We start from the raw sequence: 25,132 nt of genomic DNA on the forward strand, positions 1-25,132 counted from the left end.
CTTTAGGAGGCCAAGGCAGGCGGATCACAAGGTCAGGGGTTCGAGTCCAGCCTGGCCAATATGATGAAACCCTGTCTCTATGAAAAATACACAAATTAGCTGGGTGTGATGACCCATGCCTGTAATCCCAGCTACTTAGGAGGCTGAGGCAGAAGAATCGCTTGTTCCTGTGAGGCAGAGGTTGCAGTGAACCGAGATTGCACCTCTGCACTCCAGCCTGGGTGACAGAGCAAGCCTCCATTTTGGGAAAAAAAATTTATTAAGAGTTAACTGGGCTGGGCATAGTGGCTTATACCTGTAATCCCAGCACTTTAGGAGGCCAAGGTGGGCGGATCACAAGGTCAGGAGCTCCAGATCAGCCTGACCAATATGGTGAAACTCCCTCTCTATTAAAAATACAAAAATTAGCTGGGCATGGTGGTGCATGCCTGTAATCCCAGCTACTGGGGAGGCTGAGGCAGGAGAATCACTTGAACCCAGAAGGCCAATGTTGCAGTGAGCTGAGATCATGCCACTGCACTCCAGCCTGGGCAACAGAGCAAGACTCTGTCTCAAAGAAAAAAATAAAAATAAAAATAAAAAAGAGTTAACTGACAAGCAGATAGGAGACAAGTTCTAAACCTGTCTCCCCAATCTGGGGATGGTGCAGCAAGCTTGCATCATCTTTCCAACTGGTTTCAGATGATGCCAATTCAAACAGTCTGCCTGGCTGTGTTAATAGTTAAGAGGTTAAACCTTTTTCCCATCGGACATGCCTGAGCAATTTGGGCTTTGCGTCATCACCTGTAACAACTTAAGCAATGACTAATCTGTTGGAGTTGATCCTCTGGTTACATGATCAGAGCTAAAAAGTGCAGGGGATACATGAGGTTCTATTATCAAAGGCATAGGTTCTCCAGTAAATACTTAATTATCAGTGTTTCTGATTGCAGTTGGTAAAAATAAAATACCTTATGGGGGATCTGGCTGTGTTTTCCCATAGGGGGTGGTAAAAATTTCATTAAAGTAATCCAGTCTTGCTGGACATGATGGCTCACACCTGTAATCTCAGCACTTTGGGAGGCCGAGGCTGGCGGAACACTTGAAGCCAGGAGTTGACCAGCCTGGGCAAAATGGTGAAACCCCATTATTTACTAAAAATACAAAAATTAGCTGGGTGTGGTGGTATACCTCTAATCCCAGCTACTTGGGAGGCTAATGCATGAGAATCACTTGAACCCAGGAGGCAGAGGTTGCAGTGAGCTGAGATAGCACCACTGAACTCCAGCCTGGGTAACAGAGACTCTGTCTCAAAAAAAAAAAAAAAAAAAAATTAACCCAGTCTCCTTTGTTAGTTTAGCTAATTTTAGTTTCAAGATACCATTTCTTCACTCGACCTTTGTAGGATACCAAGGATAATGAAGTTAATGGTAGTGCCATTGGATCTGAAAAATCTTATCTGTGTGATCACCCGCCCAGTAAACGGAGTTCTCCTACCACTGGAGATTTCTCCAGAGACGCCCCAGAAAGGAAACACATTTTATAATCATTTATTCACTATGGCTGTGGCATCAGCCTTTCTAAAAAGGTAAGCTACAACCCATCCTGAAAACAGACACATAATCACAAGAATTGTAGCCTTTTTATATGGCTCGCTGTCATCATTGGTCCATGACATTCCCCTTTCTTGCAGCTATATGTGTGTATGTCTATCTATTCCTATCTCTATCTATACTTAATTTTTATTACCATGATTCACTTCCACTCCCCTTTCCATAGATAGCCACTCTACTCTTTGACCTAGCCTTGAATTTGCATGTGACCTCTTAGAATATAAGTATATAGCAAGGATTTAGAATATATACTTAAGATGGCCGAATAGGAACAACTCCAGTCTACAGCTCCCAGCATAAGTGATGCAGAAGACGGGTGATTTCTACATTTCCAACTGAGGTACCAGGTTCAACTCACTGGAGAGTGCCAGACAGTGGGTGCAGGACAGTGGGTGCAGTGCACCGTGCGTGAGCTGAAGCAGGGCGAGGCATCGCCTCACCTGGGAAGCACAAGGGGTCAGGGAATTCCCTTTCCTAGTCAAAGAAAGGGGTTACATATGGCACCTGGAAAATCAGGTCACTCCCACCCTAATACTGCGCTTTTCTAATGGGCGTAACAACTGCACACCAGGAGATTATATCCCACACATGGCTTGGAGGGTCCTATGCCCACGGAGCCTTGCTCATTGCTAGCACAGCAGCCTGAGATCAAACTGCAAGGTGGCAGCGAGGCTGGGGGAGGGGCCCCCACCATTGCCGAGGCTTGAGTAGGTAAACAAAGCAGCCCAGAAGCTGGAACTGGGTGGAGCCCACCACAGCTCAAGGAGGCCTGTTTGCCTCTGTAGACTCCACCTCTGGGGGCAGGGCACAGACAAACAAAAGAAAGCAATAACCTCTGCAGACTTAAATGTCCCTGTCTGACAGCTTTGAAGAGAGTAGTGGTTCTCCCAGCATGCAGCTTGAGATCTGAGAACGGGCAGACTCCCTCCTCAAGTGGGTCCCTGACCCCCGAGTACCCTAACTGGGAGGCACCACCAAGTAGGGGCAGACTGACACCTCACACACCTGGGTACTCCTCTGAGACAAAACTTCCAGACGAACGATCAGACAGCAGCATTTGTGGTTCACCAATATCCACTGTTCTGCAGCCTCTGCTGCTGATACCCAGGCAAACAGGGTCTGGAGTGGACCTCCAGCAAACTCCAACAGAACTGCAGATAAGAGTCCTGACTGTTAGAAGGAAAACTAACAAACAGAAACGACATCCACACCAAAAACCCATCTGTACATCACCATCATCAAAGACCGAAGGTAGATAAAACCACAGAGATGGGCAAAAAACAGAGCAGAAAAACTGGAAACTCTAAAATTCAGAGTGCCTCTCCTCCTCCAAAGGAACGCAGCTCCTCACCAGCAATAGAACAAAGCTGGATGGAGAATGACTTTGATGATTTGAGAGAAGAAGGCTTCAGAAGATCGAACTACTCCGAGCTAAAGGAGGAAGTTCGAACCAATGGCAAAGAAGTTAGAAACTTTGGGAAAAAATTAGACAAATGGATAACTAGAATAACCAATGAAGAGAAGTTCTTAAAGGACCTGATGGAGCTGAAAACCATAGCATGAGAATTATATGATGAATGCACAAGCCTCATTAACCTATGCAATCAACTGGAAGAAAGGGTATCAGCGATGGAAGACGAAATGAATGAAATGAAGTGTGAAGAGAAGTTTAAAGAAAAAAGAATAAAAAGAAAAAAACAAAGCCTCCAAGAAATATGGGACTATGTGGAAAGACCAAATCTATGTCTGACTGGTGTACCAGAAAGTGGTGGCGAGACTGGAACCAAGCTGGAAAACACTCTGCAGGATATTATCCAGGAGAACTTCCCCAATCTAGCAAGGCAGGCCAACATTCAAATTCAGGAAATCCACAGAATGCCACAAAGATACTCCTCGAGAAGAGCAACTCCAAGACACATAATTGTCAGATTCACCAAAGTTGAAATGAAGGAAAAAATGTTAAGGGCAGCCAGAGAGAAAGGTTGGGTTACCCACAAAGGGAAGCCCATCAGACTATCAGCTGATCTCTTGGCAGAAACTCTACAAGCCAGAAGAGAGTGGAGGCCAATATTCAACATTCTTAAAGAAAAGTATTTTCAACCCCGAATTTCATATCCAGCCAAACTAAGCTTCATAAGTGAAGGAGAAATAAAATACTTTACAGACAAGCAAATGCTGAGAGATTTTTGTCACCACCAGGCCTGCCCTAAAAGAGCTCCTGAAGGAAGCACTAAACGTGGAAAGGAACAACCAGTACCAGCCACTGCAAAAACATGCCACATTGTAAAGACCATCAAGGCTAGGAAGAAACTGCATCAACCAACGAGCAAAATAACCAGCTAACATCATAATGACAGGAACAAATTCACACATAACAATACTAACCTTAAATATAAATGGGCTAAATGCTCCAATTAAAAGACACAGACTGGCAAATTGGATAAAGAGTCAAGACCCATCAGTGTGCTGTATTCAGGAAACCCATCTCACGTGCAGAGACACACATAGGCTCAAAATAAAGGGATGGAGGAAGATCTACCAAGCAAATGGAAAACAAAAAAAGGCAGGGGTTGCAATCCTAGTCTCTGATAAAACAGACTTTAAACCAACAAAGATCAAAAGAGACAAAGAAGGCCATTACATAATGGTAAAGGGATCCATTCAACAAGAAGAGCTAACTATCCTAAATATATATGCACCCAATACAGAAGCACCCAGATTCATACTTTTTTTTTTTTTTTTTTTTGAGCAGTAGCAAGATTTATTGCAAAGAGCAAAAGAACAATGCCTCCACACTGTGGAAGGGGACCCGAGCGGGTTGCCCCACCCAGATTCATAAAGCAAGTACTTAGTGACCTACAAAGAGACTTAGACTCCCACACAATAATAACGGGAGACTTTAACACCCCACTGTCAACATTAGACAGATCAATGAGACAGAAAGTTAACAAGGATATCCAGGAATTGAACTCAGTTCAGCACCAAGCAGACCTAATAGCCATCTACAGAACTCTCCACCCCAAATCAACAGAATGTACATTCTTTTCAGCACCACGCCACACCTATTCCAAAATTGACCACATAGTTGGGAGTAAAGCACTCCTCAGCAAATGTAAAGGAACAGAAATTATAACAAACTGTCTCTCAGAACACAGTGCAATCAAACTAGAACTCAGGATTAAGAAACTCACTCAAAACTGCTCAACTACATGGAAACTGAACAATCTGCTCCTGAGTGACTACTGGGTACATAACGAAATGAAGGCAGAAATAAAGATGTTCTTTGAAACCAATGAGAACAAAGACACAACATACCAGAATCTCTGGGACACATTCAAAGCAGTGTGTAGAGGGCAATTTATAGCACTAAATGTCCACAAGAGAAAGCAGGAAAGATCTAAAATTGACAACCTAACATCACAATTAAAAGAACTAGAGAAGCAAGAGCAGACACATTCAAAAGCTAGCAGAAGGCAAGAAATAACTAAGATCAGAGCAGAACTGAAGGAAATAGAGACACAAAAAACCCTTCAAAAAATCAATGAATCCAGGAACTGGCTTTTTGAAAAGATCAACAAAATTAATAGACTGCTAGTAAGACTAATAAAGAAGAAAAGAGAGAGGAATCAAATAGATGCAATAAAAAATGACAAAGGGGATATCACCATTGATCCCACAGAAATACAAGCTACCATCAGAGAATACTATAAACACCTCTACGCAAATAAACAAGAAAATCTAGAAGAAATGGATAAACTCCTCGACATACACACCCTCCCAAGACTAAACCAGGAAGAAGTTGAATCTCTGAACAGACCAATAACAGGCTCTGAAATTGAGGCAATAATTAATAGCTTACCAACCAAAAAAAGTCCAGGACCAGATGGATTCACAGCCGAATTCTACCAGAGGTACAAGGAGGAGCTGGTACCATTCCTTCTGAAACTATTCCACTTAATAGAAAAAGAGGGAATCCTCCGTAACTCATTTTATGAGGCCAGCATCATCCTGATACCAAAGCCTGGCAGAGACACAACAAAAAATAGAATTTTAGACCAATATCCTTGATGAACATTGATGCAAAAATCCTCAATAAAATACTGGCAAACTGAATCCAGCAACACATCAAAAAGCTTATCCACCATGATCAAGTGGGCTTCATCCCTGGGATGCAAGGCTGGTTCAACATATGAAAATCAATAAACATAATCCAGCATATAAGCAGAACCAAAGACAAAAACCACATGATTATCTCAATAGATGCAGAAAAGGCCTTTGACAAAATTCAACAACCCTTCATGCTAAAAACTCTCAATCAATTAAGTATTGATGGGGCGTATCTCAAAATAATAAGAGCTATCTATGACAAACCCACAGCCAATATCATACTGAATGGACAAAAACTGGAAGCATTCCCTTTGAAAACTGGCACAAGACAGGGATGCCCTCTCTCACCACTCCTATTTAACATAGTGTTGGAAGTTCTGGCCAGGGCAATCAGGCAGGAGAAGGAAATAAAGGGAATTCAATTAGGAAAAGAGGAAGTCAAATTGTCCCTGTTTGCAGATGACATGATTGTATATCTAGAAAACCCCATCGTCTCAGCCCAAAATCTCCTTAAGCTGATAAGCAACTTCAGCAAAGTCTCAGGATACAAAATCAATGTGCAAAAATCACAAGCATTCTTATACACCACTAACAGACAAACGGAGAGTCAAATCATGAGTGAACTCCCATTCACAATTGCTTCAAAGAGAATCAAATAGCTAGGAATTCAACTTACAAGGGATGTGAAGGACCTCTTCAAGGAGAACTACAAACCACTGCTCAATGAAATAAAAGAGGATACAAACAAATGGAAGAATATTCCATGCTCATGGGTAGGAAGAACCAATATGGTGAAAATGGCCATGCTGCCCAAGGTAATTTATAGATTCAATGGCATCCCCAACAAGCTACCAATGACTTTCTTCGCAGAATTGGAAAAAACTACTTTAAAGTTCATATAGAACCTAAAAAGAGCCTGCATTGCCAAGTCAATCCTAAGCCAAAAGAATAAAGCTGGAGGCATCATGCTACCTGACTTCAAACTATACTACAAGGCTACAGTAACCAAAACAGCATGGTACTGGTACCAAAACAGAGATATAGACCAACGGAACAGAACAGAGCCCTCAGAAATAATGCCGCATATCTACAACTATCTGATCTTTGACAAACTTGACAAAAACAAGAAATGGGGAAACAATTCCCTATTTAATAAATGGTGCTGGGAAAACTGGCTAGCCATAAGTAGAAAGCTGAAACTGGATCCCTTCCTTACACCTTATAGAAAAATTAATTCAAGCTGGATTAAAGACTTACATGTTAGACCTCAAACCATAAAAACCCTAGAAGAAAACTCATAGGTGTTCTCACTCGTAGGTGAGAATTGAACAATAAGAACACATGGACACACGAAGGGGAACATCACACGCCGGGGACTGTTGTGGGGTGGGGGGAGGGGGGAGGGATAGCAATAGGAGATATACCTAATGCTAAATGATGAGTTAATGGGTGCCACACACCAACATGGCACATGTATACATATGTAACAAACCTGCACGTTGTGCACATGTACCCTAAAACTTAAAGTATAATAATAATGAAAAAAGAATATATACTTGCATTTTGTGTGAGTATTTATTTTAATCCACGTATATGCTCTAGTGTATGGTGCTACAGAAGAGGGCCTGACAATTAATTGTCCAGTCCCAGACACTTTGGAGAGTGAATGGACGTGTTGTTATAATTAATTGCTTTTTTTTTGGAGATGGAGTCTCACTCTGTTGCCAGGCTGGAGAGCAATGGTTCGATCCAAACCATATCACAGGGGGTAATGCTGTCAGACAACGTATTTCTATTTCACTAGTAAAATTTCTTTGGAATAACAGATTTGGCAGTGAATATAAACATAGCAAACATTAGACCTGATGCTCTGGACCCCAACTCTTGCACAAGCCTCTGACTGTGGAGTTTTATTTGAAAGGATGAAAATGAGCAGCAGATTGCAGGGACTGGGACGGTATCATGTCACCGCCAAAGATGTTGACAAACAGGCATTCTGTCATTCCAGTCCCACCACTTACAGGCTGTCTGGCCTTGAAAATTTCTCCCTCTCTCTTTGAATCTGTCTCTTTCTCCATCAAATGTGTAGAAGGATAATCTCAATCTTCAGGTAAAAATGCTGAGCCCAAAGCATGGGGCATAATAAACCCTCCATAAATGTTGGCTACTTTTGTTGACATTCAAAGACAACAGGCATAATCAGGAAAACAGTTGAGGCCACAGGGGATAACTCAGCCCTAAGGCAGAGTCCTCTCCTGTGCCAGCCACTCCCTCTGAGGACACAAGCTTCACATCCACCCCAGGAAGAATTAAGAGCAAGTCCTGCTGACTCTGCCTCCAGGACGTCCCCATGCTGTCCATGGCCACTCAAGTGGACACCAGGACCTCCTGTCTGGACAGTGCAAGAATCTTCTGATGCATGTCCCTGCCCTCTGGTTATCCCCCCAGGGAACACGGTCCTCTCAGCCACCTCGGGGATGTGGAAAATAGGCTTCAAGTGGCCTCACAACCCTAACCCCAAACTGCCAATGACCCCTGAGTCACCCTTGCCCCTGGCTGCACCTCTCCAGTCTCATCTCCCTGAGCCAATTCACAACCTGCCACTTCAGACACTGGTCTTCTCATTCTCTCTGTGTTTCCCCTAAAGCACGTGAACTAGTCATTTTGTCCTTCTTGCTGGGGTCTGAGTCACTGGCCAGTCAAGGCCAAATGCTGGATCAATGAGACAGGAGGAGGCCAATGACTCCAGGCCCCAGGTGAGTGGAAGGGAGGCTTTTATGAACTGGGTGCTATCGAGAACCGCAGGCCCAGTGGGCATCCCTACAATGACCTCATGGTGTTTACATGTTTATGTGTGTGTGTGGTCAGCTAGGAAGTCACAGCTCTCCAGCATGGCTCCATGGCAGAGACAAGTAAAATATCCCATGTCTCTAGCAGGGCAAGTTTCCCGTGAGTCCAGCAAGAAGGCATGGGATCTGTGGAAAGGAGGCCTCTGGGAAAAACCCCACCTTTGAGGATAATGTTAAAAGCTGAACTTGAGACCCTGAGAATCCTATGTCCTTCCCACTCCCCGCAGGGCTTCTCTTGATCCGGCCCTGACTCCCAGATGCAGAAGCCCAGGGAGGAGCTGGGAGACAGGGAAACTTGCTGGGACGCTCCATGCATTTGTCTCCAAGACGGTCCCCAAACCCAGGTGCCTGCAGCATCAGGGAGGCTCAGAGTTCCTGTGTCTGCCTGAAGGAAGCCTCATTTGCATGGATCCATGTAAGTTCTGAGATTCCTTCCCACACGTGGCCACCTGCAGGTGCCCCATAAATTCATCTTCCCAAGAAGAGCCAATGGGGTTAGGCGAGGACCCCAAACCTGCTCCCAACCCCACATCCACAGGACGGAGAGGGATCACCTGAAGCACAGGCCAGGGGGTGAGTCCTGACCCCACTGTCTCCTCCTAATCCCAGAGGGCAGTGGAGTGGCCACAGGCACCCCACCAAATCCTCCTGTACCCCAAGCCCAAGATGAACAAACTTCCCGACTCACTGGCCTATCCCAACTTAAAAAAAAGCAGGACAACTCTCCCAGGTGGAGAAGACACCAGCTGCCTCTGCGGTGCTGAGCCCAGGAGCAAGATGATCACTGTTCAAACTGCCTTGGCAAGTTGTTTCAAAGAAATAAAACCCTTGGCTTCTCAGTGTTTTGAGTCACATTGCACTTAGTAAATGTTCGTTTTACTAATGTTTTTCACTTCCCTGTATATTTATATTCAGCAGTGAGAGACCTCTTCATATTCCAACAAAAAGTGATTAAAGGATTTGGGACACCTGTGATTATCCCCATGGGTTATTATGATCGCTCTGCACCGCGCAGCCTGCACAGACATTTTTCTGACCGGGACTGCAGTGCTGAGCCTGGTGTCCTCTGCTGAGTTCATTTTCCAGCTTCCTTGCATTTTATTCATCTTCCCTGGTAGCACCTGGAATTGCAGGAAGCAATCCCAGGTGCTCAGTGAAGGTCTTTGAATGAATCAAGGGGAGAGGAGTCAGGGGGAGGCAGAGGGTGTGGGAGGAGTCACATGTGCCAGAATCTTCTCTTCAGACGTGTCACAGGGAGTCCCCTCCAGGCACTCTTGTTGGGTCTCAGTGCTGGACATTGGAGGATTTTTCTGACTGAGGATCATTGTGCCCTCTCTGGATCCACTGGAAAGCTCTGGGCAGCCAGATGAGCCTTGGTTTGACTTCCATCCTCCATGATTTTCCCTTTGCTTGTCAGAGGAGGTTTGGAATAACTTGGATGTCAGGGACTCTGAGCCAGACCCCATTCTCTTTCATTCCCTCCTGAAAAGCCCAGTCCTCACTGTCCCATAAGGCTCTGACCAGTGAAAAGATGGAGCTGCACGATTTCCAAACAGAATCCTTTCCTTGGCCTCAAGCCACAGCTGCTTCCCTCTGACCTGCTGCTTGTCTTTGGATCCAGGATGGACACTCGCCACCCGCTCTTCCTCTCCTGGGAATCCCCACTCTCCTGACTCTGTGCCCCTGGGGCAGGATGGGGCAGCCACTAAAATCTCATGCAGACCAGGGCACATAAAGTGTCTTGGGAACTCACAGACCCAAGTCCAAGCCCCAGTGCCCCAGGGTCTCAGACACAAGTCCCTGCCTTTCAGAGACACAGCTCTATGAGAGCCAGAGAACCTGGCTGCCTGCTCTGCTGCCACCTCCCTCCTTCCCCTTTATTTCAGCCCCATCAGCTCCTCTGGTCACTCCCCTTCTTGGCCCAGTTCCTACTTTCAGTCCCTCTGGCTCCGTCCAGCCTGGAGTGAGGGTGCAGACCTCCTCCCACCCCAGGCTCTGAGCACCTCCCTCAGCATCAAGTGTCTGCTTTCAGGGTGACCTTGTCCTCAGACTTGATTGGAGGAAGAAAGAGAGGAAGCCCCTATTTTAGCTCATGATATTCATGAATCTGACCTGGAATCAGACCTGGTTGAGGACCAGAGAAGGGCAACAGGGCCAGAACAGGGAGTTTGACTCTTAGAAATGCAGAGAGGGTGAACAGCTCAGGCTAAGAAGAGACCTGACTTGGACAGAAACAGACTGACTGCATTCCAGGTGCAGCCTTGTCAGCTCTAAGGCTGAGCCAGGGGAGCCTGGGAAGGGATGGCCCCTGCACCGGGACATTTCCCAGGACCTCTTCTCAGCCTGGCACCCATAGGAAGACCAGAGGACTCAGGTCTCCTTCTGCGTGCCAGGCAGGGTCACCCTCCAGCAGTCCGGTCCCAGGGGGCCTCTTTAGGGCCAGAGCAGCAGCTGAGGAACTCCCTGCTTTATGGCTTCTCATGTTCACCAAAATAGCTCAATAGAATTTTGGGAGAATTCCTCAATGACTGCTCTGGGGTGAGGGTCTCCCAGCATTGTGGCCATGTTCTGTTGTTCAGGAGATTTGGGCTGAGGTATCCAGGATGCATAAAGAGATACCTGCCTTGACAGCTCAGGCTGGAGGATGGAAACAGAAGCTCAGAAATATTCTAGTGACCCTCAGCAAGGGCCTGGGGGAGCTTTGGTATTCTGGTGGAGATTCTGTGAGTGGAGAAGGGGTCAGGTCATCTTCTCAGAGGGGCTCTGAAGGCTGCTCTGAGTTTGACAGCAGATGAGCACCTTGAGAAGAACAGGTGACAGGACATGGTAGAAATGCCCCCATGTGCGGGATTCTCAATGGGGTCCTGGGGATGGTGCTGGACCTTCTGAATTGGGCAGGAAGGGAAAGTTTGTCAATCAGTTCTTTTCAACATTTAGATTATTGAAATCCTTAGGGGATCCTCTAAGCCCCTCACCTGAGGGGTCTGTCCATCATTTGCTGCCTGAACACGGGCAGGTTCCTCTCCCTAGCCAAGTCTCAGGGTCACCACTTTAAAAATGGGGAATATAGCAACATGCCTTAGATTCCTCGTGAGGGAGAGCTGAGATCTCGGATGAATGGTACCAGTCCCTGCTGTGCCTTGTGCATGCTCAATCAACAGAGACATTCAGGATCACCTTTGGTGCTGAGCTCACCCTCAGCCTCAGGCTCACAAAGTGAGGGCAGGTGAAGTAGAAGCCGCACTGAGCACGTTTCAGTTTAACTCGATTGCACACATAGCAGGGCATTGATAGTGAGGTCAGAAATGTGGAGAAAGAACATTTACAGAAATATTCCATGATGGAGAACATCCTTCAAAGTACTGCAGTTTTGGAAGCCAGTGGCATCTCCGAGCTGTTTGGGTTTCATATGGAATGGGAGAGAAAGGCCTGGAGGACTTTCTGGAGGCGGGGGACGTTCTTGCTACTTTGTGCCCTAAAATAGCAGAAGAATGACTGTGTGATCCTGCTTAGGATGGGAGCCATCCCTGAACTTAGCAGATCTTTTAACATGAAATAGAGCTTCCAGGTTTTGTTGGGGAAATGTATTGTACATTTGCACACAATACAACCAGATGTGTGCACCGTTCTTAAAGACAGGAAGGCTGAGTTTCTCTCTCTTCCTTCCTTCCTTTCTTTCTTTCTTTCTTTCTTTCTTTCTTTTCTTTTCTTTCTTTCTTTCTTTCTTTATTTCCTTCCCTCCCTCCCTCCCTCCCTCCCTCCCTCCCTCCCTCCCTTCCTTCCTCCCTCCCTCACTTCCTTCCTTCCTTCCTTCCTTCCTTCCTTCCTGTGGCATCTGCCCCAGCTCACATTCTCAGATTCCATCTTCCCAGGCTGATTTTCTGAGGCGAGCCCATCATTTTTTGGAGTAAACACGCTTTCCCTTGTAGTAGAGGCCAAGACTGTATCTGCCTCCTCTGCCCTTAAAGACAATGTCGTGTTTGAAGAGTCTGCACTGTCTCTTTTGTAATTATTCCCTTTTTAATTTTTAAACTCAATCTAGACAGAGTCTTTCAATCCTTCTGTGGAGATGCCCACAAAATACCCACCATGTTTTATGCTGTCTTGGTTCCTTTCCAGGATTCTATTAGAACACCCGGTCCCATCCTGCCCAGCCCCCACCTCACTTTGTCATTCTGTCCTGATTTCCTGCAGTGAAGCCTTGACCTTAGTCTTGTGATCAATCACACCCTCCGTGGTTCCCTTTTCAACCTGAACCCACATATGACCTGCCCTGTTATAAAACATAAAACCCAGGTGACCATTGGATAAAGGAGCTTTTTAATCCATTTTCTTAGGGTGGACATCACTGTCTTTTTAAAGCTGTTTTAACTGTCTTAACGAAACGTGTTGATAATTTCGATGTGGCCACAGATTTTTCCATAAAGATATCATCAGGTTTTGTTTTTTCTTTCTAATGCCAGGAACAGATTAAACCTTCCATGTCACTATGAAGGTCACATATTAGTCAAACTTCATCAGTGTTTGGGGAATAAATGAATTAATGAGTTTTGGACTTTCACCCTGTTATTTATTCTTTCACTTTCATAAATGCACATCTAATTTAATCAATGAATCAGAAGAAAGTGTGAAACTCAATCAGGATTAACTAGGTGGAACTTCAGAATCTAATCACGTATCACTTTCTGATTGGAAGCTGGTGATTGAGAAGGGGAGGGTGTGGTTAGAAACATCAATAAAAGCTCCTGAGTTTGCACAGGAGAGACCCAAAGCCCTGGTGCCTGGAACTACTGCTTGATTCTCTGAGAGATCCCAGCACCCTGCAAACTGAGTCCAGATCTGGTAAGTCGCCACCTCCTTAGGAACATGCCCATCTGATCTGCAGCCAGCCAGTCAGGGATGGTGACACGCAGCCCAAAGTGGCACAGAGAATTTCCTGTCTGTTTTTTCAATTAAACAGATGTAGGTTTTGATTTTTCCTCTAAATATAGTTTTGACTTCATCCCTCAAATTTTGATTTCTGCTTCATTTTTCTCATTTCAAAATTCTTATTGAAGCAGTTTTTTAAAAAAGATATTAAAAATTTACAGTTGGATGAATTTTTATGTCTTGACATGTGAAGTTACTGGTTTCTGTGCCCTTCAGCTAGAGTTCACACACTTGGTGATATTGTGATTTTCTCGAGTCTTGTTCTGAACATGGGATTTATCTCTGCCCTTAGACTCTGTCCCTAAGTGGGTGATTGTGAGTATGTGGAAGGGATGTGTATTGGATCCTTCATCTGAGACTTAGTGTTTCCATCCGCACCTTCCAAGTGCTCTAGAATACTGCCACACTGCTTTTATAGTTTCTCTTATAATTTTTCAAAATAAAAACAAATGGCATTGATTTTAGGGAGTCACTTTAGTCTTCCCCAAGCATGCTAATTGTGTAAACTGAGAATGCAGGCTGTGTGGGGCCACAGGACAGTCATTCTCATTGTTTTTGGGTGGTAAGTAGCAAAAAAATTTCCCTCAAAAAGGTGGAGCTTAGCTTTCAGGATCCTGAGTGACAGATCCCAGTAATCCTGAGTTTCAGTGGAGCAATGCATAGAAATTAATGGGCCACTGGCCACCTCGTCCCCTCCTTGGTGTTTGGAAGACATTCTTTGTGGTAGTCGCAGGGGCACAGGTACAGATTTGTGGCCACCAAGTGCAGAATGGAATTGGGGGGAATTGAGGGCTTTTCCACCTCCACCAGAGCAATGAGATTAGCAATAGGAGAAGATGAGGTGATCGTATTTGGCCTTAGAGTGATGCCTTTTCTCTGGATTTGTCCTCTAGAGTTTTCCCTTGCAGATTCATCAAGATGAGCATCAGGGCCCCACCCAGACTCCTGGAGCTGGCAAGGCAGAGGCTGCTGAGGGACCAGGCCTTGGCCATCTCCACCGTGGAGGAGCTGCCCAGGGAGCTCTTCCCCACACTGTTCATGGAAGCCTTCAGCAGGAGACGCTGTGAAACCCTGAAAACGATGGTGCAGGCCTGGCCTTTCACCTGCCTCCCTCTAGGGTCCCTGATGAAGTCGCCTCATCTGGAGTCGTTAAAATCTGTGCTGGAAGGGGTTGATGTGCTGCTGACCCAAGAGGTTTGCCCCAGGTGAGGTGACCCAGGTGTCCAGGTGGGGAGGGCCCTTTTGTCCAGGGTAGGGACAGCTGTTTCAGGAGGAGGAGGGGCACAATGGAGGCCCAGAGGCTTCTGATGGTGCCAGTGAGGAAGCTCAGGAAGGCCTTGGCCATTGCCCAGCCCCTCTGGGAAAGGACTGCTCACCATGCAGGGTCCACTGAGGAAACAGAAACTTCTCTTCTAGTGGCTCTGAAAGCTACAGGCAATGGGGATGAGGCAAAATCCGGAGGGCAAAGGGGTTGGACAAAATCAGAGAAGGAAAAGTGGCAGAGAGGAGAACAGCTGATGTCTGGGATGTAAATAAAAGCTCAGGTCCTTGCCTTAGTTTGGAGCCTCTCTTCTCCTTTACCCACAGGCAGTCAAAACTTCAAGTGCTGGACTTGAGGAATGTGGATGAGAACTTCTGCGACATATTGTCTGGAGCTGCTGCATCCTTCCCGGAGGCTCCGAGTCAGAAGCAAACAGCAGATAACTGTCCAGGGACAGGCGGGCAGCAGCCATTCATGGTGTTCATAGACCTTTGTCTCAAGAACAGGACACTGGATGAATGCCTCACCCACCTCTTAGAGTGGGGCAAGCAGAGAAAAGGCTTACTGCATGTGTGTTGCAAGGAGCTGCAGGTTTTTGGAATGCCCATCCACAGTATCATAGAGGTCCTGAACATGGTGGAGCTTGACTGTATCCAGGAGGTGGAAGTGTGCTGCCCCTGGGAGCTGTCCATTCTTGTCAAGTTTGCCCCTTACCTGGGCCAGATGAGGAATCTCCGCAAACTTGTTCTCTTCAACATCCATGCATCTGCCCGCATTCCCCCAGACAACAAGGGGCAGTTCATTGCCCGATTCACCTCTCAGTTCCACAAGCTGGACTATTTCCAGAATCTGTTTATGCACTCTGTCTCTTTCCTCGAAGGCCACCTGGACCAGCTGCTCAGGTGAGGAAGGATGGTGAGCTTTCTCTTCAGACCACAGCAGAGCCTTTCTTTGTTACGGTAAACACCAGTGGGTATGCACTGTGAGCCTGTGAGGAAGTAAGAGTGAGGGGACACTAGAATATCCATGCATTATCCTGTTGGTGGCTCTGTCCTGATATGGGTATCACACAACCATCCCAATAAAGTCAGAGGGATCTCCTGGGCTAGATGCTATAGAGAAGGTGCCAAGCTAGGAAGCTAGCTACTGCAGGGTTTAGATCTGATGAGAGTGCATTTGTGAATTCCTCCTGAGGATGTGTGTCTAAGTTAAGATGATGGGAAATAGGGAGGTGAAGAGGGCACTAAAGAAGAGAATGCCCATCACACTCCTATATTTTAAAATATGAGGTCTATCCTCACCTGCCTAGTGAACAGGCAAAATCCTGTGTTTCCCTGTCAGCACCCTGTTTTGAGCTCCAGGTCGGTAATTAATGTATTGAAATACATGATGATAGAATAGAGGGCGAGGGAGCAGGAGTGAAGAATGGTAAAAGTGATAGATGGTTTGCTGATGGTACAGGCATGTCAGGGTCCCCTGCAACCTGGCCACCCCAGCTGATGTTGCAGGATCCTGCCTGGGTTTGTCATTTAGGCCTGTGTCTCCATCGGGCTCCTGTGGCCCAGAGATGTGGTTTTCTACCTGACAGATGAGGAAAGGGAGCCTTAGAGTTCATGGACTTGATCCAGTCACCTCGGTGATGGTGAAGGACTGAGCCTCGATTGGGACTGCACTGAAGGAACAGTCTCCATTCCCAAACCCCAGGTGCTGACTATCCTCAGATGAGCAGAGCAGCCCTGGGTTATGGAGAGCGTCATCTCTCACCCTGAAGTCATCCCCACCTCTCTCCTCTAACTCCTTCTTGTTCTCTCCCAGGTGTCTCCAGGCCCCCTTGGAGATGGTCGTTATGACCGACTGCCTGCTGTCAGAGTCAGACTTGAAGCATCTCTCTTGGTGCCCGAGCATCCGTCAATTAAAGGAGCTGGACCTGAGGGGCGTCACACTGACCCATTTCAGCCCTGAGCCCCTCACAGGTCTGCTGGAGCAAGTTGTGGCCACCCTGCAGACCCTGGACTTAGAGGACTGTGGTATCATGGATTCCCAACTCAGCGCCATCCTGCCTGTCCTGAGCCGCTGCTCCCAGCTCAGCACCTTCAGCTTCTGTGGGAACCTCATCTCCATGGCTGCCCTTGAGAACCTGCTGCGCCACACCGTCGGGCTGAGCAAGCTAAGCCTGGAGCTGTATCCTGCCCCTCTGGAGAGTTATGACACCCAGGGTGCTCTCTGCTGGGGGAGATTTGCTGAACTTGGGGCTGAGCTGATGAAGACACTGAGGGACTTAAGGCAGCCCAAGATCATTGTGTTCTGCACCATCCCCTGCCCTCGCTGTGGCATCAGGGCCTCCTATGACCTGGAGCCCAGTCACTGCCTCTGTTGAATGCCTGCCATCAGGGTGGATATATTTCAAGCTTTCTTCTGGTCATTTCGCAGCTGAAACCTAGGCCATGAGTGCATGTTAAAGGGAGCACAGACCCATCGTTTCAAATGCCTCCTCAGTGTGAATGGGAAAGGAATGAGGATGCAGGAGGGGCAGGACTGGGGGAAAAGTTGACTTGGAGTGGATGGGCTCTTTAGAGACCTGTGTCCCAGAGAATCAGAAATGGGAATCTGAATTGCTAGAGTGAGAATCGGGGAGGAGAGACACATGAGAGGGTTACCCCTGCACAGATGGTTGTAAAGTAACAGTCAGAAATAAAGGGAAACTGAGTGGAAACTCTCTGGTGTCCTCCATAATTGCTTAACATGGCTTAACAATTAAACAATTTAAACCTAAAAAAGTCCAGTTACTGATCGAGCTAATAAGGCACTGATTTGTCTGTGACTGATGAGGTTCAGCTCCTGGAAATCAAGCCATCAAAATGGAATTTGATCATTTGGAACAATTCCCTCCTTTTCTTTTCTTCTCTCTGTGCATCTGTTACCTTCTTGCTATTCTCTGTGCCTATTTAATGGGTTAATACACATGAGAGACGCACACAGGGCCTGAAGCATTCTAAGTGTAAAGTGAGTGTCAGCCCCTGAAGTTAAGCCCCTTCAGGTGCCCTCATTCTGTCCCAATGCCAAGACCCTGTTCACTCTCAATGGGTGGATTCAGAGCTCTCAGTTCCTGACCGTTACCTGTGCTGGGAAAGGACTTCACTGCCCAAGGCGTGGCCCTGCCCTGGAAGGAGAGCTCCACACTGTATGAGCAGGAGCCTCAGGGCATCACTAACCCATGCCTGTCATGGTGGGTAGCGGCCCTTGCTGAATTAAAGTAGTTGTGGCCAATAAAGACATCCAAATTCCCTTTTAGCAAAATGCTGACATTACGTAGGCATATAATACCTATAACATCAATGAAAGACCTTTTCTTAACTCCTCCTTTTTCTCCCTGTGAAGGAAGACTAGTGCATGGTAGTAGGAATCACACATCCTTAGAGGGTGGATAATGATCAAGTGCCTGTGGGTAATTAATGACCACACCTGTGCTGAGGGACCCTACACAAAGGGCACGTAAGTGTAGAACCCTGCCGAGGACTCAGGGGCTGGTGCTGTTGGGCACGAAACAGCCAAGAGGCTCAGTTTCCCTGTAAAATGAAGATGATGATGCCACCACCCTATGAGACTATCGTAGGACCCAATGAGACGGTGCACGACCAGGACTTGGAATGGGGCCTGGCATACAGTAAGAGCTCAATACATGCATCTTGTTCTTTTTTTCCCCTCCTAATAGAAGTCCCAGCATTCTTCACCCTTCAATCTCACCTTCTATTCCTGATAACAGGGAGGCAGCAGAAACCCAGGGCAGGCAATGGGACTCAACTTCTACATGCCACCACCACTTAATCATGATTCCCCCAAACAGCAGAGCCTCAGCAGCCAGCAGAGGGTGCGATGGGTGAGGCAGGACTGAGTTCATCTCTAGTGATCATGAGATAAAAATTTCCAACCCATAAGACTCATGTGCCATCTGCTGGTTGCTCAGACCATCTGGTGTAATTTATTGATGCAAACAGGGTGATATTGAGTGGTATCTCCAAAAATCTGCTGTTATGTAAATGTTTATAGAGAATAAATATTGTGATTTATATATAACACATTTATACATATTGAATATATATATTGAAATTTTAACTTATAATGGCAATTTGGTATTTTAAAGTATGTAGTGCAACATTTTAAAAATGTCTGTGGGCCAGGCACAGTGGCTCACGCCTGCAATCCCAGCACTTTGGGAGGCCAAGATGGGTGGATCACGAGGTCAGGAGATCGAGACCATACTGGCTAACACAACGAAACTCCGTAGCTACTAAAAATGCAATTAATTGGCCGGGTGTGGTGGTGGGCACCTGTAGTCCCAGCTACTCAGGAGGCTGAGGTAGGAGAATGGCGTGAGCCCAGGAGGCAGAGTTTGCAGTGAGCCGAGAGTGTGCCACTGCACTCCAGCTTGCGGGACAGAGTGAGACTCCGTCTCAAAAAAAAAAAAAAAAAAAAAAAAGAAAAAAAAAAGAAAATGTCTGTGTTGGTCTGGGCAGCACATATAGTAAAACTGGAATGATACAGAGAAGATTAGCATGGCCCTTGCACAAGGATGACATGTAAATTCGTGACACGTTCCATATTTTTCAGGAAACAACAGATGCTGGAGAGAATGTTCAGAAATTAGGCATGCTTTGACACTGTTGGTGGGAGTGTAAATTAGTTCAACCTTTGTGGAAGACAGTGTGGCAATTCCTCAAGGATCTAGAACTAGAAATATCATTTGACCCAGCAATCCCATTACTGGGTATATACCCAAAGGATTATAAATCATTCTACTATAAACACACATGTACACATATGTTTACTGTGGCACTGTTCATAATAGCAAAGACTTGGAGCCAAACCAAAAGCTCTTCAGTGATACACTAGATAAAGAAAATATGGCACATATACACCATTCAATACTATGCAGCCATAAAAAATGATGAGTTCAGGTCATTTTCAGGGACATGGATGAAGCTGGAAATCATCATTCTCAGCAAACTAACACAAGAACAGAAAACCAAATACCACATGTTTTCAGTCATAAGTGGGAGTTGAACAATGAGAACACATAGACACAGGGAGGGGAACATCATACACCAGCGCCTGTCGGGCAGTGGGGGTGTTGGGGAGGGATAGCCTTAGGATAAATACCTAGCGTAGATGACGGCTTGATAGGTGCAGCAAACCACCATGGCATATGTATCGCTATGTATCCCTATGCACATTCTGCACATGTATCCCAGAACTTAAAGTAGATTTAAAAAATGCTTAATGTGGTTTTGAGTCTCAAATAAAATGACACCTTCAAAACTGATTTTGAAGATCAATGAATAAGAAATGCTCTTATTTAAAAATATTTAAATTTATACAATTTTGGAGCTGGAAGGAAGTGCAATATTTTTAGGGAAATATGATTTATTTTCTTAGAGCAGTTATAAGGTCACAGTGAAGTTGAGCAGAAAGTAGAGCATTCCCACATACTTCATGACCCCACTCTAGCACGGACTCCTAAAGGATCAACGTCCTGCCCCAGCGTGATCCATTTGTTCCAATGCATGAACCACACGAACCATCCTTATCACCCAAAGTTCATAATTAACATTAAGGGTTCACATCTGGTGCTGTATAGTCTATGAGCTCTGATGAATTGATGATGACAAGTATTCACCCTTATAGCATCATGCAGAGTAGCTTCAGTGCCCTAAAAATCACCTGTTCTCTTTCTATCCATCCCACTGTACCCTGACTCCTGGCCCCCCCAGGCTTTCTACTGTGTCCATAGATTTGCCTTTTCCAGAATGTCATGTGGCCTTTTCATGTTGGTTTCTTTCACATGGTTATGTGCATTTACTTTTTTTAATGTCTTTTAGGACTTAATAATCTACACTGTCAGGATGTGCTACAGTATATACATCCATTTATCTGCTGAAGAACATGTTGGTCCCTATTAAGTTTTGTCTATTGTGAATGTAGTGGTTAAAAACATCCAGGTTTTAGGTTTTCTCATTTGGGTAAGTGCCAAGGAGCGTGGCTGCTGGGCCATGTGCCTAGGTTGTGTTTGATAATGATTTTTTTCCTGGACAATCTCATGTGGTAGACAGAGATTGCTTCTTCAAGGGGAGGGACTGTGTCTCTGTCACCCTGTGGTCCCACAGCAGAGCATGGAGCCTGGCAGGTGGCTGTAAATGCTTATTGATCACATAGTGCTTAGAAATCACTTTATAGCCACTACAATGCAAATGTCGGGCAGTCAACATGAGCTGCCATCAATAATATAAACACGTTGAATATGGATGAAGTCACCCTCCTTTTGCCGGGGTCACTACCTGTGTGTCACGGCAGTGCCGTCATCACATGGATGAACTTCATCTGTTTTTTATAGATTTCCCCCCATGTAATACAGGACACAGTCTTTAAACAAAGAGTCACCAGGGTTCCTGATGGCCACTGGCCTGAGTCTGTCCCCTTGGAACTAAGGGCCCTCATAACTGCACTTACCTACCACAGGTGTCCCTGTAAGCACCACTAGAGGGCGAGCATCTTCACCAAACCTGATGGACCCAAGAAGTCTGACCTGAATGTCTCCCTGCTAGGCAGGAGTCCTCAGAGGAATCTTCTATCCAGTCCAGATGGAGGGAACTGGAAGAGTCTCCTCAAACCCAGGACCAACAAAGAGATTCCCTCCAAGATCCCAATTAGGGAGCCAGGACAGGGACTGAGAGGGAACAGGGAAGGGAAGGCACCATAGGTCCCAAAACCTGGAACCGATGGAGAAGGTCCCCTCCAGAAACTGTTTGGAGAGAACCAGCTGGGAAGAATCAAAGTCTCTGAGATCTTCCACCTAAGAGCTGGACATCTGAATTCAGGAAGACTTACCCGAGGCCTTCCCATGGCGCAATCGAGAAGAGCTCACGGGGCTCTTGCCAGTGCAGGATGCATTTGTTCTGGAGGCATCAGGAAGAAATCGGAGGTCCCCTTTGAATCCCACTTCTAACACCAATGAGGTCCATTAAAAATTATGGGGTCTATAGATTTAGAAAAAAGGAGCGTAATTTCTTCTAAAGGTTTACAACCTGCTCGCTGGGAAATGGGCCTCCAGGCAGGACCTGAGGCAAGCGTTTGGAGGGAGGGAAGGTGACGCAGGAATCTATGCTGAACCTGTAGGCCGCCAAGTGTGCATATTCAGCAGGTTATTGGAGCAGCTATGAAAATTCACAGGGTAGGGGATGCATGCATGTATGGTGAGCAAATATACATGTCACATACGTCCCAGGTTCACCTGGTGGTTGAGGCTTTACATTTAAATGCATTATAATTAGGTTCTCTGCATCCAAAGGTGAAGTTGGGACATGAAGGTCCCCAATTCCTAACTAAAGGGCCTGGGGAGTCAGCTTCTACAAATCACAAAGTCCCCTCAGAGGGGGTTTATTTAACCCTATATAAAGTGGCTTGAGGCTGAGTGCAGTGGTTCACGCCTGTAATCCCAGCACTTTGGGAGGCCAAGGCAGGCAGATCACTTGAGGTCAGGAGTTGGAGACCAGCCTGACCAACTTGGAGAAACACCATCTCCACTAAAAATACAAAATTACCTGGGCATGGTGGTGCATGTCTGTAATCCCAGCTACTCGGGAGGCTGAAGCAGGAGAATCGCTGGAACGCAGGAGATGGAGGTTGTGGTGAGCTGAGATCACACCATTGCACTGCAACTGGGGCAACAAGAGCAAAACTCGGTCTCAAAATCCATAACTAAATAAATAAATAAATAAATAAATAAATAAATAAAATAAAGCGGCTTGTTTTCCAGCCTGACTCAGGGTAGCCCAGAGTCTTCTGATGGTGCTGATGAGGAAGCTCAAGGAGGCTTTGGCCATTGTCCAGATCCTCAGAGAAAGGACTGCTCACCATTCAGGGTCCACTGTGGGAACAGAAACCTGCTTTTTCCCAGTGGAAGGTAAAGGGACTAGAAGTGGGGAGCAGTATGAATCAAAAGAGAAAACGGACTGAGAAAAGTCAGAGAGAGAACAGGGAGCAATGAGAATGAAAGCAAAAGTCAGGGATGGCTCCTTCTAAATTCTGAGCTTCTCCCTTACTTTACCTATAGGAGGTGGAAACTTCAAGTGCTGGACTTGCTGGATGTTGATGAGAATGTCTGGGCCGGATGGCCTGGAGGCTAGGCCCTGTCCTCCTCCCCAGAGGCCATGAGTAAGAGGCAGACAGCAGAGGACTATCCAAGGATGGGAGAGCACCGGCCCTTAAAGGTGTTCATAGACGTCTGCCTCAAGGAAACACCCCAAGATGAATGCCTGAGATACCTCTTCCAGTGGGTTTACCAAAGGAGAGTTTTAGTACACCTGTGCTGTAGTAAGTTGGTGAATTATCTAACACCCATTAAATATCTTAGAAAGTCATTGAAAATAGTCCACCTGAATAGTATTCAGGAGCTGGAAATTCACATGTCCTGGCTGCATCTGATAAGAAAGCTTCATTGTTACCTGAAGGAGATGAAGAATCTTCGCAAACTCGTTTTCTCCAGGTGCCATCATTACACGTCAGACAATGACCTCGAGGAATGGTTACTCACCAAATTCAGCCTGTGTTCCTCAGGCTGGAACACCTCCAATTGCTTAAAGTAAAATTGATCACCTTCTTCAGTGGGCACATGGAACAGCTGATCAGGTGAGAAAGGATCGTGCACTTTCTCTGTAGACCACAACACAGCCTTTTTTTGTTACAGCAAACGCTAGAAGGCATAACTTTTGTGTCAGCCAGTGGCGACATCACAGTGAAGGGGACACCAGAATATCAACACATTGTCCCATTCAGTGCTCCATGTTCTGGAGTGGCTATCACAGGATCTCTGCAATGAGGGCAGCGGGGTCACCTGGGGTAGAGGCTAGAGAGCTACATCATGTACAAGCCAGGTAGTGGGGGTTTCAGCTCTACTGGGGGGTGCATATGTGAATTTCTCGTTACAAAGTGTGTTTCAAGTTGATATGATATAAAAGAGGTAATACAGGAGGGTATGAAAGGAGGGATAGCGCATCAAACCTGTGCATTTCACAGTAGAATCTCTGTCCTCACCAGCTTAGTGATCACAAATGATCCTGTCTCTAATTCCTTGTCTGTAAAAGGTTGTTTTGAACCCCCGGAAATGTAACTGACATGGGAAACGTGTGCTTCTTGAACGGAGGCTGAGGGAGTAGGCGTGAGAGTGGTAAAAAGTGATAGGTGGTTTGCAGATGCAGGCACGTCAGGGAGCCCCTGCCAGTAGGTAGCCCTAGCTGATGACCCTAGACCTTGCTCAGTTGAGTTCTTCGTGCACATCTCCCACTGAGTAACTGTGGCCCAGAGATGAACTTTTCTGCTAAAAGATGAAGAAAAGAGGCTTTAGTGATGTGATTTTGTGGCCTTGAACCAATCACACAAGCAATGGTGAAAGGATCAAGGCTAAACTAGGACTGCCCCTGAATGATCAGAGTCCTCATCACACAGCAACTTGCATGTGGACCATCATCACATGATGGGAATAAACTTGTGTTTGGGTGAAGCAGACATTTCCCTTTCAGTTATTCCCCACCACCTTCATCTAACTGGTATCACTGCCCAGAACTAACTTCTTGATCTCCACAGGTGCCTCCAGAACCCCTGGGAGAACTTGGAGTTAACTTGTGGCTACCTATTGGAAGAGGACATGAAGTGTCTCTCCCAGTACCCAAGCCTCGCTTACCTAAAGCATCTGAATCTCAGCTACGTGCTGCTGTTCCGCATCAGTCTTGAACCCCTCGGAGCTCTGCTAGAGAAAATTGCTGCCACTCTCAAGACCCTCATCTTGGAGGGCTGTCAGATCCACTACTCCCAACTCAGTGCCATCCTGCCTGGACTGAGCCACTGCTCCCAGCTCAGCACCTTCTACTTTGGCAGAAATTGTATGTCTATGGGCGCCCTGAAGGACCTGCTGCGCCACACCAGTGGGCTGAGCAAGTTAAGCCTGGAGACGTATCCTGCCCCTGAGGAGAGTTTGAATTCCTTGGTTCGTGTCGATTGGGAGATCTTCACCCCACTTCGGGCTGAGCTGGTGTGTACACTGAGGGAAGTCAGGCAGCCCAAGAGGATCTTCACTGGTCCCACCCCCTGCCCTTCCTGTGGCTCATCACCGTCTGAGGAACTGGAGCTCCATCTTTGCTGCTAGGGAAGGCGTGCCTAGCAGGGTAGAGAAATCCAAAGTTCTCTTCTAGGCCCTTGGACACTAAAATCTAGTATGTAGGTGCAAGTTATGTTTGTTTTTTCTTATTTCCTTTTTTAATAATTCTAAAATTTTATTAAAGAACATTTGAGACAGGGTTTCGCTCTGTTGCCCCAGCTGGTCTGAAACTGCTGGGCACATGGGA

At 46.3% G+C, this 25,132-nt stretch overlaps 2 protein-coding genes and 1 non-coding gene across 3 annotated transcripts; all 3 read left to right on the plus strand.

Annotated features, from left to right (window-relative positions):
- Nucleotides 1-14,395: 14,395 nt before the first annotated feature.
- On the plus strand, nucleotides 14,396-17,115 carry LOC117978253 (PRAME family member 8). The gene is made up of 3 exons (XM_034951096.3): nucleotides 14,396-14,682; nucleotides 15,065-15,640; nucleotides 16,554-17,115. Exons 1-3 carry the CDS (start codon nucleotides 14,396-14,398, stop codon nucleotides 17,113-17,115), a joined length of 1,425 nt encoding a protein of 474 aa, XP_034806987.3.
- A 2,121-nt stretch (nucleotides 17,116-19,236) lies between these two features.
- On the plus strand, nucleotides 19,237-19,343 carry LOC117978368 (U6 spliceosomal RNA). The gene has a single exon (XR_004669198.2). It is a non-coding gene; the product is annotated as a U6 spliceosomal RNA (small nuclear RNA).
- A 4,423-nt stretch (nucleotides 19,344-23,766) lies between these two features.
- On the plus strand, nucleotides 23,767-25,132 carry LOC117978313 (PRAME family member 1-like). The gene is made up of 2 exons (XM_063596177.1): nucleotides 23,767-23,897; nucleotides 24,375-25,132. Exons 1-2 carry the CDS (start codon nucleotides 23,767-23,769, stop codon nucleotides 24,931-24,933), a joined length of 690 nt encoding a protein of 229 aa, XP_063452247.1. The 3' UTR covers nucleotides 24,934-25,132.

The sequence above is a fragment of the Pan paniscus genome, chromosome 1, assembly GCF_029289425.2.
Source record: "Pan paniscus chromosome 1, NHGRI_mPanPan1-v2.0_pri, whole genome shotgun sequence".
NCBI lineage: Eukaryota > Metazoa > Chordata > Mammalia > Primates > Hominidae > Pan > Pan paniscus.

Excerpts from the sequence above, each read along its gene's own strand:
- LOC117978253 (XM_034951096.3), top strand. The coding sequence starts at position 14,396 with ATGAGCATCAGGGCCCCACCCAGACTCCTGGAGCTGGCAAGGCAGAGG. Across the intron at positions 14,683-15,064 it reads ACCCAAGAGGTTTGCCCCAG|GCAGTCAAAACTTCAAGTGC; the intron begins GTGAGGTGACCC and ends CTTTACCCACAG. Across the intron at positions 15,641-16,553 it reads CACCTGGACCAGCTGCTCAG|GTGTCTCCAGGCCCCCTTGG; the intron begins GTGAGGAAGGAT and ends GTTCTCTCCCAG.
- LOC117978313 (XM_063596177.1), top strand. The coding sequence starts at position 23,767 with ATGAAAGGAGGGATAGCGCATCAAACCTGTGCATTTCACAGTAGAATC. Across the intron at positions 23,898-24,374 it reads TGTTTTGAACCCCCGGAAAT|GTGCCTCCAGAACCCCTGGG; the intron begins GTAACTGACATG and ends TGATCTCCACAG.